Raw genomic sequence first — 15,391 nt, 5'->3', positions numbered from 1 at the left:
GATGCTTTCTAAGGCCCACTTGACTTCACATTCCAGGATGTCTGGCTCTAGGTCAGTGATCACACCATCGTGATTATCTGGGTCATGAAGATCTTTTTTGTACAGTTCTTCTGTGTATCTTGCCATCTCTTCTTAATTATCTTCTGCTTCTGTTAGGTCCATACCATGTCTGTCCTTTCTTGAGCCCATCTTTGCATGAAATGGTCCCTTGGTATCTCTAATTTTCTTGAAGAGATCTCTAGTCTTTCCCATTCTGTTGTTTTCCTCTATTTCTTTGTATTGATCACTGAGGAAGACTTTCTTATCTCTCCTTGCTATTCTTTGGAACTCTGCATTCAGATGCTTATATCTTTCCTTTTCTCCTTTGTTTTTCGCTTCTCTTCTTTTCACAGCTGTTTGTAAGGCCTCCCCAGACAGCCATTTTGCTTTTTTGCATTTCTTTTCCATGGGGATGGTCTTGATCCCTGTCTCCTGTACAATGTCACAAACCTCAGTCCATAGTTCATCAGGCAGTCTATCTGTCAGATCTAGGCCCTTAAATCTATTTCTCACTTCCACTGTATAATCATAAGGGATTTGATTTAGGTCATACCTGAATGGTCTAGTGGTTTTCCCTACTTTCTTCAATTGAAGTCTGAATGTGGCAATAAGGAGTTCATGGTCTGAGCCACAGTCAGCTCCTGGTCTTGTTTTTGCTGACTGTATAGAGCTTCTCCATCTTTTGCTGCAAAGAATATAATCAATCTGATTTCGGTGTTGACCATCTGGTGATGTCCATGTATAGAGTCTTCTCTTGTGTTGTTGGAAGAGGGTGTTTGTTATGACCAGTGCATTTTCTTGGCAAAACTCTATTAGTCTTTGCCCTGCTTCATTCCGTATTCCAAGGCCAAATTTGCCTGTTACTCCAGGTGTTTCTTGCCTTCCTATTTTTGCATTCCAGTCCCCTATAATGAAAAGGACATCTTTTTTGGGTGTTAGTTCTAAAAGGTCTTGTAGGTCTTCATAGAACCGTTCAACTTCAGCTTCTTCAGCATTACTGGTTGGGGCATAGACTTGGATTACTGTGATATTGAATGGTCTGCCTTGGAAACAAACAGAGATCATTCTGTCATTTTTGAGATTGCATCCAAGTACTGCATTTCGGACTCTTTTGTTGACCATGATGGCTACTCCATTTCTTCTGAGGGATTCCTACCCGCAGTCTTAGATATAATGGTCATCTGAGTTAAATTCAACCATTCCAGTCCATTTTAGTTCACTGATTGCTAGAATGTCGACATTTACTTTTGCCATCTCTTGTTTGACCACTTCCAGTTTGCCTTGATTCATGGACCTGACATTCCAGGTTCCTATGCAATATTGCTCTTTACAGCATCGGACCTTGTTTCTATCACCAGTCACATGCACAGCTGGGTATTCTTTTTGCTTTGACTCCATCCCTTCATTCTTTCTGGAGTTATTTCTCCACAGATCTCCAGTAGCATATTGGGCACCTACTGACCTGGGGAGTTCCTCTTTCAGTATCCTATTATTTTGCCTTTTCATACTATTCATGGGGTTCTCAAGGCAAGAATACTGAAGTGGTTTGCCATTCCCTTCTCCAGTGGCCATGATCAGGGTGTGTTTATTTCTTTATTCCTGGAGCCCTGCTGCTGCCCGGCTGGTGTTTAACCAAGCATGGGTTACAGTACTAATAAGGGGGGTGGATCAGCTGCCCCCGATTGTGAAGAAACAGCCCTGAGCTCACGACAGAAGCAGGAATCATGGAGTAGAGCCCCAAACCTGCAGGGGCCGGGGAGGGGCGGGGCCGGGGGAGGGAGGGGCGGGGCCTGGGTGGGGGAGGAGCCAGCGGGGGGAGGGGCCTGCTGGTCGGAGCACCAGGTGAGGGGCGCTGGCATGTGTGGACGCAGAAGAGGAGGCCAGAGAAGATGTAGAAGGGCGGAAGGCAGAACCACGTGCGGGCTGGATCAGGAGGAGCAAGACAGTGGACTTTCTGTCCCAAAGCCGAAGAGCGTCAGCGGGGAGGGGCCCGGTCGGGAAGTCCGGTCCGGACAGTCATCCCTACAGCAGGCGCCTGCGGGCAGCAGGGCAAGGCCTTGCCTCAGGGGACGGGCCCTCCCGCACCGGGAACAGCCCCAGGAACGCCGATCCCACCCGCGGAAAGCCCCGTAGGCCCCGGTGCTGTCGAGGCTGCCGGGCATGTGGCCGCAGAGGGGACACGGCGGCCCTGAGGTTACCCTGCAACGTGGTTCCCCAGCCTTCTCGGTGGAAAACGTGGTTCCCTCGTCCAGAGCCAACAGGGTCAGAGGCATTTATAGTTAAAACGCAGAGCTGAGACTTCTGTGGGCGGTGTTGTGATTTCAGAGAGAGCTGCAGGAGCACCACCCTGGCTTTTGCTGCTGACAAAATATGAGGCAGATTTGTTTCTGCCAGCAGCTCTTCCTCTCCCCATGCAGTGAGCCCAACTCTGAGAACAGCTCTGCTCCAAGCAGCATTTAAAGCCCTGGCTGCCTCGCCTGTCAGTCTTGGTGAAGTCCGCTCGTCGCTTTCATAGCAAGTGCTGCAGAGCCAACTTCCCTGAGATTTATTGGATTAAGGGCTATTAGCACCTGCCCCCCACCCCCAAAGCTACATCCCTGAAGTTGCACCCACGTGCCTGGAAGATGTGGAATCCCACAGCCCGGTGCACTTCCTGATGGCCCTGGGCCCCCAGGAGGCTCCAACAGAACTCACCCTCTCAGCAGCATAAAGGGCAGGCTCTGCAGTACAGCATGGCCTGGGCTCTGTCCCGGGTCTCACGTGAACGAGAGCAGGGAGGAGAGTGGCCACGGCCATTTCCCCCAGGGTGGGGCAAGTCTCCCGCAGCCCCCAAGGTGGGAGACCCCATGTGACGGTGGAGAGGCTGTTCCAGGAGACAGGCTGTCCCTCATGTACTGGTTTATCTGGAAAAACCAAAGCAGAAGCAAAACCAGACACTGTGCTGCCATGCTCTCTCCTGGAGACAGGGCAGCCACGTAGCTTCCTTTATGGAAAAAAAGTACAAAACAAGCTGGTGGTTTCAGTTTTCTCTTCAAGGAAATACACAAAGCAAGAACCTCAGCTTTGCCTGATGATCTGAAAGACAAAGCGGAGTCATCAAAAGAGGCTGCGTCCCAAAGATCTCATGTAAGAAGGTCCCTTTTTTGAGTTTAAAGAAGATGCTGCTCCTGAAACGACTCGTGCCCGATTACTAATGAGAAATGAGAGGGTCTGGGCTGCATCCCGGTGACATCCATAAACAACGAGGTATCAGGAGAGAACGGTGCAGCTGCCTGCCTGGCCAGCACCCGGAGAACTCCCTGGAGGAGGAAAGCACTTTCTGTTTGTTTTTCCTGAAAACATGAAAGGCCTGAGTCCTCATCCCTGCAGCTGCCCTCAGGAGCATATGTGAGCCTGAGACTCTCCAGTGTCACTTTGCATCTTGTAGGCTTTTATCTTGATTTATTGTTCATGGTTGGATGGCTTCACCGACTCAACGGACCTGAGTTTGAGCAAGCTCCAGGAGATGGTGACGGATAGGGAAGCCTGGTTTGCTGCGGTCCATGGGGTCACAAAGAACCAAGACAAGACTGAATGACTGAACAACAATTATTCATGCGACTAAAAAGCCCGAGAACAGCGTTCACGTTTCTGTTCAGCCTGCCTACGAGAAATAACAGTTGATGTGGATATCCTAATCAGAGAGTTAACTGGTGCTTCTCTTCTCGAATCCTATCCGCCAGCACCAAGGGGCAGAACAGTTAGTTCACGGGTCAGCCAGAAGCGTCCACTGCACTGGAATGGTGACTAGAAATTAATCCACAAAGTGAATGCTGAGAAATACACCCAGGATTGACGGGGGAGCAGAGAACTTTAGGAACAGGGCTGCCTGTGTCAGGTGGCCTTTCTTGAGAAATTACTGTTATTATTTTATCTAAAGGAGACGGAAAACAGAAAAGAACTTTCATCTGGACGGTGATAAGACATACAGTCAGATTCGCCTCGAAGTCCTATCTCACAGGGTCCTCAGTTTGTTTAGGTAGTCTGATGATGGTTTTACTATCCAAGTTAGTGCAGTGTTCTAGTATTTTTTATTTATTTTGAAATGATCATAACTTGAGACTTACAGAAGAACTGCAGAGATTGCTGAATCCCCTTTCCCTGGACCCCCTAAGTGTTAACCTTCCACCACTGCCCCGTGTCTTCCTTCCTCTGCGTCTCTGTGACACACAGGGAGCTGAGGATACACATATATGTATTTTCTGAGTCACCTGAGAGAAAGCCACACGCTCACACCGACATTATTCCATGTGTATTTCCTAGAACTAAGGGCTTCTCAGACTTCACTGGTGGCACAGACGATAAGAATCTGACTGCAATGGAGAAGACCCAGGTTCAATTCCTGGGTCGGGAAGATCCCCTGGAGGAGGGCATGGAAACCCACTCCACTGTTCTTGCCTGGAGAATCCCATGGACAGAGGAGCTTGGTGGGCCACAGTCCATGGGGGTTGCAAAGAGTCGGACACGGCTGAGTGACTACACTTTCACCTTCAAGGGCATCCCACGCTGCTGTAGTCTTCTGCTCTAAGAAGGTGCTTACACGGGGCAGCAGCTACCCTCCAGGGAGGACAAGGACTGCAGAGGCTGAATCAGTCTCGGTGCCAAGTGGGCCCGCGCCGCGTCTCATCTGCCCTCTCCAGTGGCAGGCGGTTCCTTCTCATAGCCTGGCCGCGGAACCAGCTGCAATGATGCTAATTAAAATCAAGATGCTCAAGGCTCTGGGAGCGGCAGCGACGGCGTGGGGACACAACCAGCCTTGGGGGACTGGAATCTGCCATAGGTGATGTGCTCGTGTTGATTTAAGCCTGGAACGTGTCCACGATGGCATCTTCTTGGTTAATTGGAGGCAAGAAGTCTTCCTATTCCTTGGTAATTGTGCTCCCAAATGCTGTTCTGCTCAAAAGAGAAATGTGAAGAAATGAGACTTTTAAAATAATTATCGATATGATAAGCAGCTCTTTTGCAAGACCCAGGGAGCTGTGGGGCGGGGTGGGGAGGTAGAGGCAACGGGGAAAAGTGCAGACCTGTGGTCACTGGCCGTGGTGTGGAGGAAGGTCCCCCACGATGCTACTCAGGACAACAGCCCTCCTTGGAGAAGCAGCCTCGAGCGCCGTGAAGCTGGCTGTTAGTGTGAAGAAAGACCAGGAGGCATGTGTGTTTATGCCAGAGAATACGGGCCGCGATGAGTTGCAGCCTCTGCCCTCAGATACGCAGGCCCTCATGCTGCAGGAACCCGCCCCTTCAGTGCGTCTGTTTACGGGCAGAGTGCTCAAGTGTTAGTCGCCCTGTCGTGTCCAACTCTTGGCAACCTCATGGACTGTAGTCTGCCAGGCTCCTCTGTCCATGGGATGCTCCAGGCAAGAATACTGGAGTGGGTTGCCATTTCCTTCTCCAGGGGATCTTCCTGACCCAGGGACTGAACCCGTGTCTCCTGCTTTGCAGGCAGATTCGTCACCATCTGAGCCACCAGGGAAGCCCCATTTATGGGCAAAGTCACCCATAAATCAGCCACCTCCTGACCAGGAATGGCCTTTCCTAAGAGGCTCTGCGGGCAGGGAGAGGAGTTATGTTTAATTTTGTCAGAGCCTCAGGGCCCATCTCCAGGGAACGTTGGCAGGAGGTGAAAGAGGCCCCAGTCCATTTTTTTTTTTTTTTCATTTTTTTGAATTATCATTAAAATACAACCTGTGTGTGTGGAAAGAGGCAGTCAAGCCGCAGGGAAGGATGTAAGACCACCCTCGGCACGGACCATGCCTGCTGCTCACTCGCTTCTGTAAGCTTCCAGAAGGCTGCGTGCGTGCGTGAACCTTCACACGGAGGTCCACCTCAGGGGTGCCCATGTGGCTCGCGTGACCCTGTGGCTCCTCTGCACGGGCACTGACTCTCTTCCAAACCCTCCTCTGTCCGTTCTCCCCCCCAGACTTTCTGCACCAAAATGCACTGGCTTCAGTGGGCGTCCAGGCCTTCGGTGAGCACCTCTTGGAACCTTGGGTGATGCGATGAACAAACTAACCGCACTGCCTAATCCTGGCGTGTGCTCCCGCTTGCCTGGGCCGTGCACGGAGCCCCCGCCCTCCACATGCTGGTCTGAGGAAGCACAGATGCCCCGGTGTCCCAGCCCCTCACCAGACGGTTCTCTGGTGTGGACGGGACCTCCCGGGAGGCGCCCGCTCGTTTCTTCCACCGGTTCCTTAACTAAATAGAGAGTCAGGGAGCTGAGCCCCACTGCGGGCGATGTGCCCCCCGCCCCCTCTGCTGGGACCACCGTGCAGGTTGGCTCCCCAGACCAGGGCATGGGATGCAGGCACAGCCGCCCCTGAGACGACGCTGCCACGTCTGGTCCTCGGCAGACGGTCCCCGCCCGCGGGGAGTGTCCTCCCCTCGCTGCGCTGTTCACCTTTCCTCCAGCTTCGTTCCACACCCTTCCCGCTGTGCTGAGTTTGGTTTGGTGTTCTGCTCTGTAACTCAGCGTTTTGGAGCTACTCACACTCACCCTGATTCCCATGCTGGTGCCTGTGGGTCTGATCTCTCTGTCACCAGGACACTCAGGTGTGAAGGGCAGGCTTGAGACCAGCGTGTGTGCTGTGTGTGGTCACTGGCTCCTCGCAGGCCGGGGTCCCAGCTGAGTATCCGAGGAGCAGGCGCCGTCTCATCCCCGCAGCCCTGTGCACAGATGCAGAGGCTCTGAACTCTGTGGGGCTCCAGGAGGGGAGTGCGCATCCCAGGCCCCCGCGACCCCCTCCTGACGCCGCACTCCTGCCAGCCTGACCTCCCCAATTCATTTCACTCATCGATGATTTTACCAAATGGACAGGAGCGTCCAGAGAACCAGGCGGGCAGTTTGATCCAGAGCAGGGATTGGGGTGGGAGACACAGGAATGTCCAATGAACTAGGCGGGCAGTGCTCCATCCAGAGTGGGGCAGGAGGTAGATTATTAATAGTTCATTCATCCCTCACGAGTTAGCCGCGTGCCTAGTCCCCGCCAGATGCCCGCGTCCGTGGGGCCCGTCTTGGGTCCGCGTCAGACCTGATTGCCGGCTCAGGGTCCCCCAGCTGCTCCTCTGACCTCATGGCAGCCGCGGGAGGCGGGTGTTCGCTCCCCATCTTCTCGGGGGGAGTGTGTGTGCTGCCTGAAGCAGCTGCCAGGCGCTTCAGCTCCGAACCCCCACCTTCCTGGGGTGTTAGACGCACTGCTGTGGACGCAGAGGCAGTCTGGGCTCGGGACTGCCCAGGGGGCTGTCCAGCACACGCCAGTCTGGGGCCACCTCTGACCACTGCACCTGCACCGCACCTCTGTCCCGACCAGTCGTGGGGGCCCCAGAGTGTCCGGAGGTTGGTTGCTGTTCGTTGGTTTTCCTGATGAATCAAGTGTGGCCCCTGATTGAGTCTCAGGAAGAAAATTCCTGTCCTTTCTTCCTTGAAGAGCCTGGACTCTGAATGGTCTGGTGTGGGCCCTGCATGTGGGAGTGGGTGTCTGCTGGCCTTCACTCTGAAGGCGCTCTGTGCTCCCTGGGAACGTGGAGTGTGGGGTGGCCCCATGTCTCAGCTATGCCCTGTGAGAGGTGCGGGAGCTCCGCGGACTCAGGACCACTTCGTGCCACTCTGTGGTCCCCGCTGGGGGAGGAGGAGATAGTCACTCATGTCACCAGGGCACCCCCAGCACTCTGCCTCAGAGTTGACCTGAGATCCGGGACCCAAGTGTGAGCAGGACACCCCTGCCTCTTAGGTGGGGGTCAGGCTCCCGAGCACTGCTGCCTACGCTGCTGTGTTTCCCAGACCCCCACCCCCAGGAGGGCAGCTCTTCCCGCAGCCCCGGCACATGAAGTGCCTGCTGGGCCCCAGAGGGGAGGGGTGGGTGTCCAGAACAGACAGACACTCTGCCTCCAGGGACACGGGCACGCACGCCCTCCGGCCAGAACCACAGACAGTGAGCTCCATGGCTGCCTGTCTGCTGGTTGGCAGAAGTACCCCATCCCCTGAGCCCGGGAAGGAAGAGGCCAGTGTTACCTCCATGCTGATCCCGTCCTGGCTGAAGATGAATTTAGGGGCTGAGGTTTTCAGAACCTCCTCGCTGGAAACAAGAATAACACAACTTATGAATACAGCTGCAAAGACCCAAACGTGGGACAGGCCCCCAGCCTCTCAGGTCAGGGGCGACTGTGTGCATTCCCCCACGTCCCGGCCTGCCAGCTGGCACAGTGACTCGTGGCCCTGAGCATGCGGTGTCTGTCCTCGTGGCTCTGAAGGGCGGAGCGGAGTGTGGGCGGAACACAGGAGACCGGGTCTGTTAGCGCGGCCGGGCCGTCTCCCCGGCACGCCATCCCCCCGCCTGGCTTCCGGTTGCGGGCTGTTGGCCGATTCACCCACGAGTGACCTCGTGAGCGATCGCTGTGCCTGGCTCCGGCTCTCCAGCCGCTCGGCCGCAAACCTTCCAGGGCTCGTCACGCCTGACCGGCCTGAGACCCCGGCCCGCCCCGCGGAGAGCTGCCCCCGGGTCGGTGGCGGAACCCCTACCGACCTCTCCTTCCTCTTCTCTCCACAGTGCGGCAAAGGAGCAGAGAACTTTGACAAGTTCTTCACGCGAGGGCAGCCTGTCTTGACGCCGCCCGACCAGCTGGTCATCGCTAACATCGACCAGTCTGATTTTGAAGGCTTCTCATACGTCAACCCCCAGTTCGTGCACCCCATCCTGCAGAGCGCGGTATGAGACGCCTCGCGGAAGCCTCGCCCGCGCCCCGCCCCCGCCGTGGGAAGCGACCCCCACCCTAGAGTTTGACGGTCTCGGCCCTCCCTGTTCCAGGTGGAGGCCTGAAAACTGTAGGGTGGTTGTCCCCGCGCGCTCGGCTGCGTCATCTCAGCGGAAGATGACGTCACGTCAGCATCCGCTTTACGTAGAGGTGACATCTGGCGGGGGTTTGACCCTTCCTGGAAAGCAAACAGACTCTGGCCCCATTTTTTTTTTTTTTTTTTGGTACTGTTTGATGTGTTTCCCAAACCCTCTGTTGATTTTCACCATCCAGATTTCCCGATCAGAGATGTTCAAATGAACCCACACAGTCTAGGGGGCCGGAAACACCTCCACCCACCACGTCTTTGGAATAAAAGAATGGGGGTCCCAGAGTGAAAGCGAGGCAGGACTTGGGGGTTGGGGGGGGGGCGCTTCAGAAAACCCGCCGCTTGTGTCCTCTGCCTCCATGGACACTGTCCCCAGAACCCGAGAGGCTGGGAGAAGTCTAATCCAGTTTGCAAGCTCACTGCTCCCAGGCGCTGACGGTTGTAACCCGCTCATGGTTTTCCTACTGCGGTCACTGGTTTAGAAAAAGAGGAAGAGAACCCTAGATGGGTGTTGGGGGTATTTGTCATCTTGTACCCGACTTGGTTGATAACTGTTTTGCTACTTGCATTTCTTTTTAAGAGGCCAAATCTTCTAAGGAATCCGCTAAAAGAGCACAAGAAATCAGATCAAGGACAGACCAGTGTGTGTGCGTGTGTGTGTGTGTGTGTGAGAGAGAGAGACATTCATAGTCTCCGGGAGATGACTCTGGTCCAGGGTGCCATCAGCCATCATGCCACTACTCAGTGTTGTTAGCCAACCCCGCCCACACACTGCCGTTTCACTGCCTGCTGCCTGGGGAGTGGAAGCGTGCGCCCCAGCCCTTTTGTACTTATTTATTGAACCGGTTGTGGTGTCCACGAGAGTACGATGTACAGTCAGCTCACCCAGTGTGGCTCCAGCCGCAGCCCCAGGGCCCAGTCCCCCCGTCCCCGTCCGCTGAGATGAGCAGCAGTACAGTTTCGGTCCCTCCATGTGTCATGTCGAGTGACGCGCCTGGCGCTGCAGAGTCAGGAAACCTGGATGCCTATCAGCTCAGAGAGGCTTTATTGCTGGAAGGATTTTAATATGTTTTGCAAATGCATCATGCAATGAACTTTGCATGTTTATAATAAACAATAACAAGTGAATCTATATTATTGATATAATCGTATAAAGTATAAAGAGAGTATTATAATAATTTTATAAGACACGACTGTGCTATATTTGTGAAGGCTCTTGTTTCTAACTCGCTTCTCTGGTTAAGTTTTAGCTTCCTTCCCCTTGCAGAGCTTCCTCTTCCGCACCCCCGCTCTGTGTGTGCCCTGCCTTGGCACTACTGCAGCTTTATTAATTTTTTATTGCAGTAGATCTAATTTTGAAAGTGAATGGCTACTTTACATGATCAATAAGGCATATATATGTATAAATACTTAATTCTACCTGCAAACAGAAGTTTTAGTTTTGTCTGGGAGATAATGTTGAGGTGAGACCCCCTGCCCTTGGCCTCCGAGCACCATCTGTGCCCTGGTCCTGTGTCACTCTCCCTCCTGGGGCTGCGGGGACCTTCCAGCTCCAGGGGGCCCAGGCCACGGGTGCCGCTGTGGCGTCATCACGGTCCCAGGCCAGACTTGCTTTGTCTGATCCGTTCTCTCCTGCAGCCTAGCTGCTGCTAGTGACACGGGAAGCCCTTCCTGACGTGGGTGCGTGGACGCCCTGGGAGCGTGCCAGCCCTGGCACAACCCACCATCCGCTCCACACCTGCAGACAGCGAGGCCAGGCCTGAGCGGTCCGCAGACGCTCTTGGGAGGCCGGGCACTCTCTCCAGGCCTTGAGGGGAGCACACCTGTGAGACAGCGTCACGGCGAGGGCCTGGGGGGAGCCGGCCGCCAACAGCAGGAAGAGCGTTTTGAAGGACGTGGTTGTCAGTCCTCACGGGGGTGCTCTGTTCCCCATTGTTCCCCAAAGTGTCTCCCAGTGACATGTCTTCTCATTTTTACGTTCTGGCTCTTTCCTGATTCTCAGCTGGCACACCACCCCTGAGGGGCCTTAAGAGACGAGAGGCCTCGCCCGTCCTGGGAACTTGTGATTGGAGGAGGTGGCAGGTAGGAAAGAGGTTAGACCAGGTTAGACCAGCAAAGAGGAGCTTCTTCGGCCACCGTTGCTGGACTGTGGGCCCCCGTGGGGGGTCTGTGCAGGTCTGGCCCATCTTCCCCAATACCTCATTTGGTCTGATGGAAAGAGACCCAGGTATAGAGAGAACCCAAGAAACAGAGCCAGTCACCCTGCCCTGGAGTGGAGCGACCCCAGGACGGGTCCCTAGGCAGGCGCCTGGCGAGGGGAGGGCAGTCCAGGATGGCGGCTCTGACCGACCGAGAGCTCCCCAGCAAGCGCTGAGCCGGGGAAGCCGCTCTGTCCTCCCGTGGCCAACACGCTTCCAAGTAGTCCCTCTTTCTCTGGAACCTTGCTCCGCATCCCAGCTGGCTTCCATCCTTTCTGAACGTGCGGAAACCCCCGTGTGGGGCCAGCCCTGCGGAAGTGGCTATGGGCTTGAGGACAGACTTGGGGGAAACCGGGGAAGATGAGGGTCAGCGGAGGGTCACCGTGGTGGGGCGTGTCGGTGCGTGGCTGTGCCCTGAATTTAGATCAAAGCTGATGCTTTTTAAGAAACTGAGCATCCCACGATAGTTCTGTTGAAAGTACACGCCATGTAGGTGACGGTTAGCAGAGTGGATTGAACCAATGTTCTGTGGATTCACCTCTTCATGGGGGTCTGGTAAAATTAAGCCCAGGGAGGAGCTGCCAAGGGTTGGAATAAGGAGGAGGCCTCAAGGGGTCAGGCCCCTGAGCAACCCTGGAAGGACCGGGCAGTATCCCTGGGGCCTGTGGGCCCAGCAGCAGCAGGACCTGGGGGAATCCAGACCCCGTGGCTCCAGAGGCCATTCAGAATGTTGCGTGCCTTTCCTGCTGGAGGCGGCCGCTGGGGCGGGATGGTCCTGTGAGGCTGCAGGCCCGCGGGGAGGGGGTGGCCCCTCCTCTTGGCATCTTGTTTAAACCCACAGGGGCCTGGTTTGAGGAAGCACCTGGAGTGCGCGGCCTGCAGAGGTTCCCGGGAGGTCCGTGCGGGCCAGGAGGTCGCAGGGAGCCCCAGGTCCGGGCGATGGCTCTTGTCACATCTGCGTGTGCGCCCCCATGACTGAGCTCACCGTCCCGCAGGATCATTGCCCGCTGTGTCCTCGGAGGGAGGTGTGTTAGGCTTTCTTATCAGGAATTTGGGAGAAAATCAGAGGGTGAAGAGGTCTTTGGAAACCCGGGCTGAGAAGATCGGATGGAAGACCCCGAGGACCCAGGTTGATGTGCACTGTGGATGAGCACGGTCTGTGGTGGGGCACGGGGACGCAGGGGACGGGCCCCGAGGGCCCCTGCTGCGCTCTGGGCCGGGAGAGGTCGTGGGAGGGGGCCGAGGGGTCCAGGCAAGGGTGGGCTTGGGCGCAGAAGGACTGACGGACGCCCGCAGCAGGAGGAAGCCGGGAAGTGGGGAGAGCCCCTGGGAGGGCGTAGCTATTCCCGGAGGCTTGAGAGCGCGTTTGCTGCTCCTGCCCCCAGAGCGTCCAAGCCCCTCACCCTGTGAAGGGGCTCCCCGCTCTGGGTAGGGCCCGAGTGTCCTGCAGGCGGGCCGACACCCGCTTTCCCCAGTGGCTTCCTGCAGCCCGGGGCGGGGGTGGGCAGACAGGGCAAAATCGCTGGACTTCGCAGGCGCCCTACACACCCAGGGCACCGAGCAGAAGTCTGAGTGTATTGCTGGGGGTGGTTCCTCAGAGCTGCAGGAAGGCAGAGTGGGGGCCGTCCGGTTTTAAAGCCCCAGAAAGGAAGCGTCCCGTGTCGGGCACCTTCTCACTGCCGTCTGGTGCAGTCACCTCTTCTCATCCACCGCCTCCTGCTTCTCGAAGCCCCACAGGGACAGCCACGTCTGTTCTCCTGCCAGGGGCCCGAAACATCCTCATGGCCCTGGCACCGGGTAGGGAACCGGAGATGACTCTTGGGATCCGGGGAGCAGGGGAGAAAAGGTCCCCTGGCTGGTAGTCACCACGCTGGAATCTAACAGGGAGTGTTGGGAGATGTCTTTTAAAACCTTTTCCTTGAGTTACTTGGGTTTACTTTATGAAATATAGTGACTGTCAGCGTTCCTACCGTTTCCCGTTTGGGCAGAGGCAGCCATCCAACAAAGCTGTGTCTGCTGTTAGAAAAGTCACCTGCGTCACACTTGGGGGAAGGCAGCCATAGAGAAACGACGCGGCCACGATTCTGTTAATCCTGTAATGTCGGGGCCCTCAGGAGGGTTCAAAGCTGAGATTAGGACCCCAGTGCCTCTGATCTGTGTGATCAGCCGATAGTTAATAATTGTGTGTGTCCAACTCAGTCATCAAACAGCCTTATGATAACCCGCACTATGGCCCACAGGCTCCAAAGACTTTTTGAAACCTTATGGAAAAAACTAATTTGTTCATTCCAACAGAACATCTGAATATACTGGGCTATTTGTACTTTTTTATAGAGAACTTTAATAAATCAATTCTTCTTTAAAATGAGTTTTTAAAATAAAACTCATTTAATTTTAAAATGAGTTCATAAGATTTCATAAGATCCCAATGATTCCAATGATTTCATGAGATCCCAATCACTAGGAGCCTGTAGGACTCAGCTGGGGTGGGCCACCTGGAGTGCCCCAGACCTGCACTCTGCTGCAGGGTTGTCTCCCGCTAGCGGGGTATGGTGGCCCCCTCACAGTGACTGGAAGTCCAGATGGGACGTGTTGGAAGAATGATGTCCCTGATGTTTTTAATAGACAGTGGGCACCACTGTCTAAAGTCTGAAAACTCTGGACCACGAGAAAGAAGCTTTCTGTTCTCTGTACAGATGTAGCTCCAGGATTGGGGGGGGTCCCTGGGGCCCCTTTTCTTGCTCCTCAAGGCTCTGCAGCCACCTTTTGGCCTGGGAGGGGGTGTTTCCTCTGCTCTGTCTCCCGTCCCTAGGGTCCCCAGGTCTCAGTTATTTGGGAAAAGTTCAGTGATGCAGTGTAAGAATGTGTGCAGTTCTTGGGGTCTCCCCGAGCAGGCAGCTCAGAACTGCTCCAACATCCAGAGAAAAGCGGCAAGCGTGCCCATCAGCATCACCTCTCGTGTGAGCAGACAGGACCCCTGTTTGTCAGAAAAACCCCTGTTTGTCAGAAAAACCCGTTTGTCAGAAAACAGTATCAAGTCTACTTTCTAAGAACATTTTTCTAAAATAAGACAAAAGGTGGCATCGCATCTTCTGATTAGACAACTGTGTCCTCGTCTCCTCAGCTTCACTCCAGGAGGTTTTATTCCTGTGACTGTTGGTGGACTTTTGTTGATACTCTCCCTGGGAAAATGTGATTCTTTTCTCGAGGGTTCTATTCAAAATCATCCATGAAGGCTGTGATTCTTCTGAGTCTAAAAATTCACCTCCTATCTCCTCTATTAGACTCTTTCAGAATATCTTTTATAGATGATCAGAAACGTTTGAAATCATTGCTTTTGCTCTCGTTGGGGGGAGGGTTGAAGGACACACCAGGTTTAAATCATTAATTGAAAACCATCCTGTGTCAATCAGACCCCAAATCTGTGTGGAGGAGGCAGGGTTGGCGGGTGCGGTTTCCCTTCTGTATGAGCACCTGCCTACTGATGACGGGTGAAGGCTGTTCAGCTGTCTGGTCATGTTTGGTTTATCGTGACCGAGACGGGTGTGCAAACTGCTGCCTTGCTCTAACACTGTCCCCTCTGATCTCCGTTTGCATGATGTGCTCTGTTAGATACATTAACTGTAGTTTGGAAGCCCGTGTGTTCGAATAAAGACAATGACCATCCCTTCGTGTCCTCGGTCTCGTGTGCATCCTCGGCAGCAGCACAGGCACTTTTCCTTGTGGTCACAGGGCGCCCCCAAGGCCAGACAGCAGGCGCCCCCAAGGCCAGACCACAGGTGCCCCAAGGCCAGACCGTGGGGCGCCCCCAAGGCCACAGCGCAGGGCGACCCCAAGGCCAGAGTGGGCAGGTGGTCTGGCCCCGCGGAGGCCATGGGGAGGCTTGAGCACCAGGAGGGCTGCACTCGGTTCACCATCATTAACCTCAAGACGGAGGCTCCGCTGCCCTGGAAGCCGTCCCCCCGCCCCCCGACACCTGGTGCCCATGACCTACGACCTCCCTGACGCAGGCCGGCCTCTGGTGGGCCAGCACTCGCCACCTGGTCAGCTCGGCAGGTCATCCAGCTTGAGGGGCGCCTGCGGTCCCCGCCCCCCGCTCCTGCCCCTCCTGGTCGTGGGCAGGTTTCCGTGCCACCTGCAGCCTGTGTCCAGCCCTGTCCGCCTGCGTCCAGCTCCTCAGCGAGTCCCGCTGGGCCTGCCGCGACTCCCCACGGTGGTGACTTTGTCCCCAGCGGGCCTTGGGCAATGTCTTGAGACAGTTCTGGTCGTCGTGTCTGGA

At 55.1% G+C, this 15,391-nt stretch overlaps 1 protein-coding gene across 5 annotated transcripts in view; it reads left to right on the top strand.

Moving 5' to 3' along the window:
- The window catches only part of PRKCA (protein kinase C alpha), a 294,769-nt gene extending 279,991 nt beyond the window's left edge, over nt 1–14,778 (top strand). For 4 of the 5 annotated variants that reach the window (XM_044938474.2, XM_025279320.3, XM_025279318.3 and 1 more), the window contains 3 exons: nt 5,999–6,046; nt 8,622–8,780; nt 8,880–14,778. In XM_044938474.2, the coding sequence (XP_044794409.1) occupies nt 5,999–6,046; nt 8,622–8,780; nt 8,880–8,891 (219 nt within the window). In that variant the 3' untranslated portion in view covers nt 8,892–14,778. The remainder of the gene's footprint in view (nt 1–5,998; nt 6,047–8,621; nt 8,781–8,879) is intronic. The other variant, XM_025279319.3, reaches the window with a different exon arrangement.
- The last annotated feature ends 613 nt before the right edge of the window (nt 14,779–15,391 follow it).

This window comes from Bubalus bubalis, chromosome 3 (assembly GCF_019923935.1).
Source record: "Bubalus bubalis isolate 160015118507 breed Murrah chromosome 3, NDDB_SH_1, whole genome shotgun sequence".
In the NCBI taxonomy this organism is placed as follows: Eukaryota; Metazoa; Chordata; class Mammalia; order Artiodactyla; family Bovidae; genus Bubalus; species Bubalus bubalis.
This window is presented reverse-complemented; position numbering and strand designations above follow the sequence as displayed.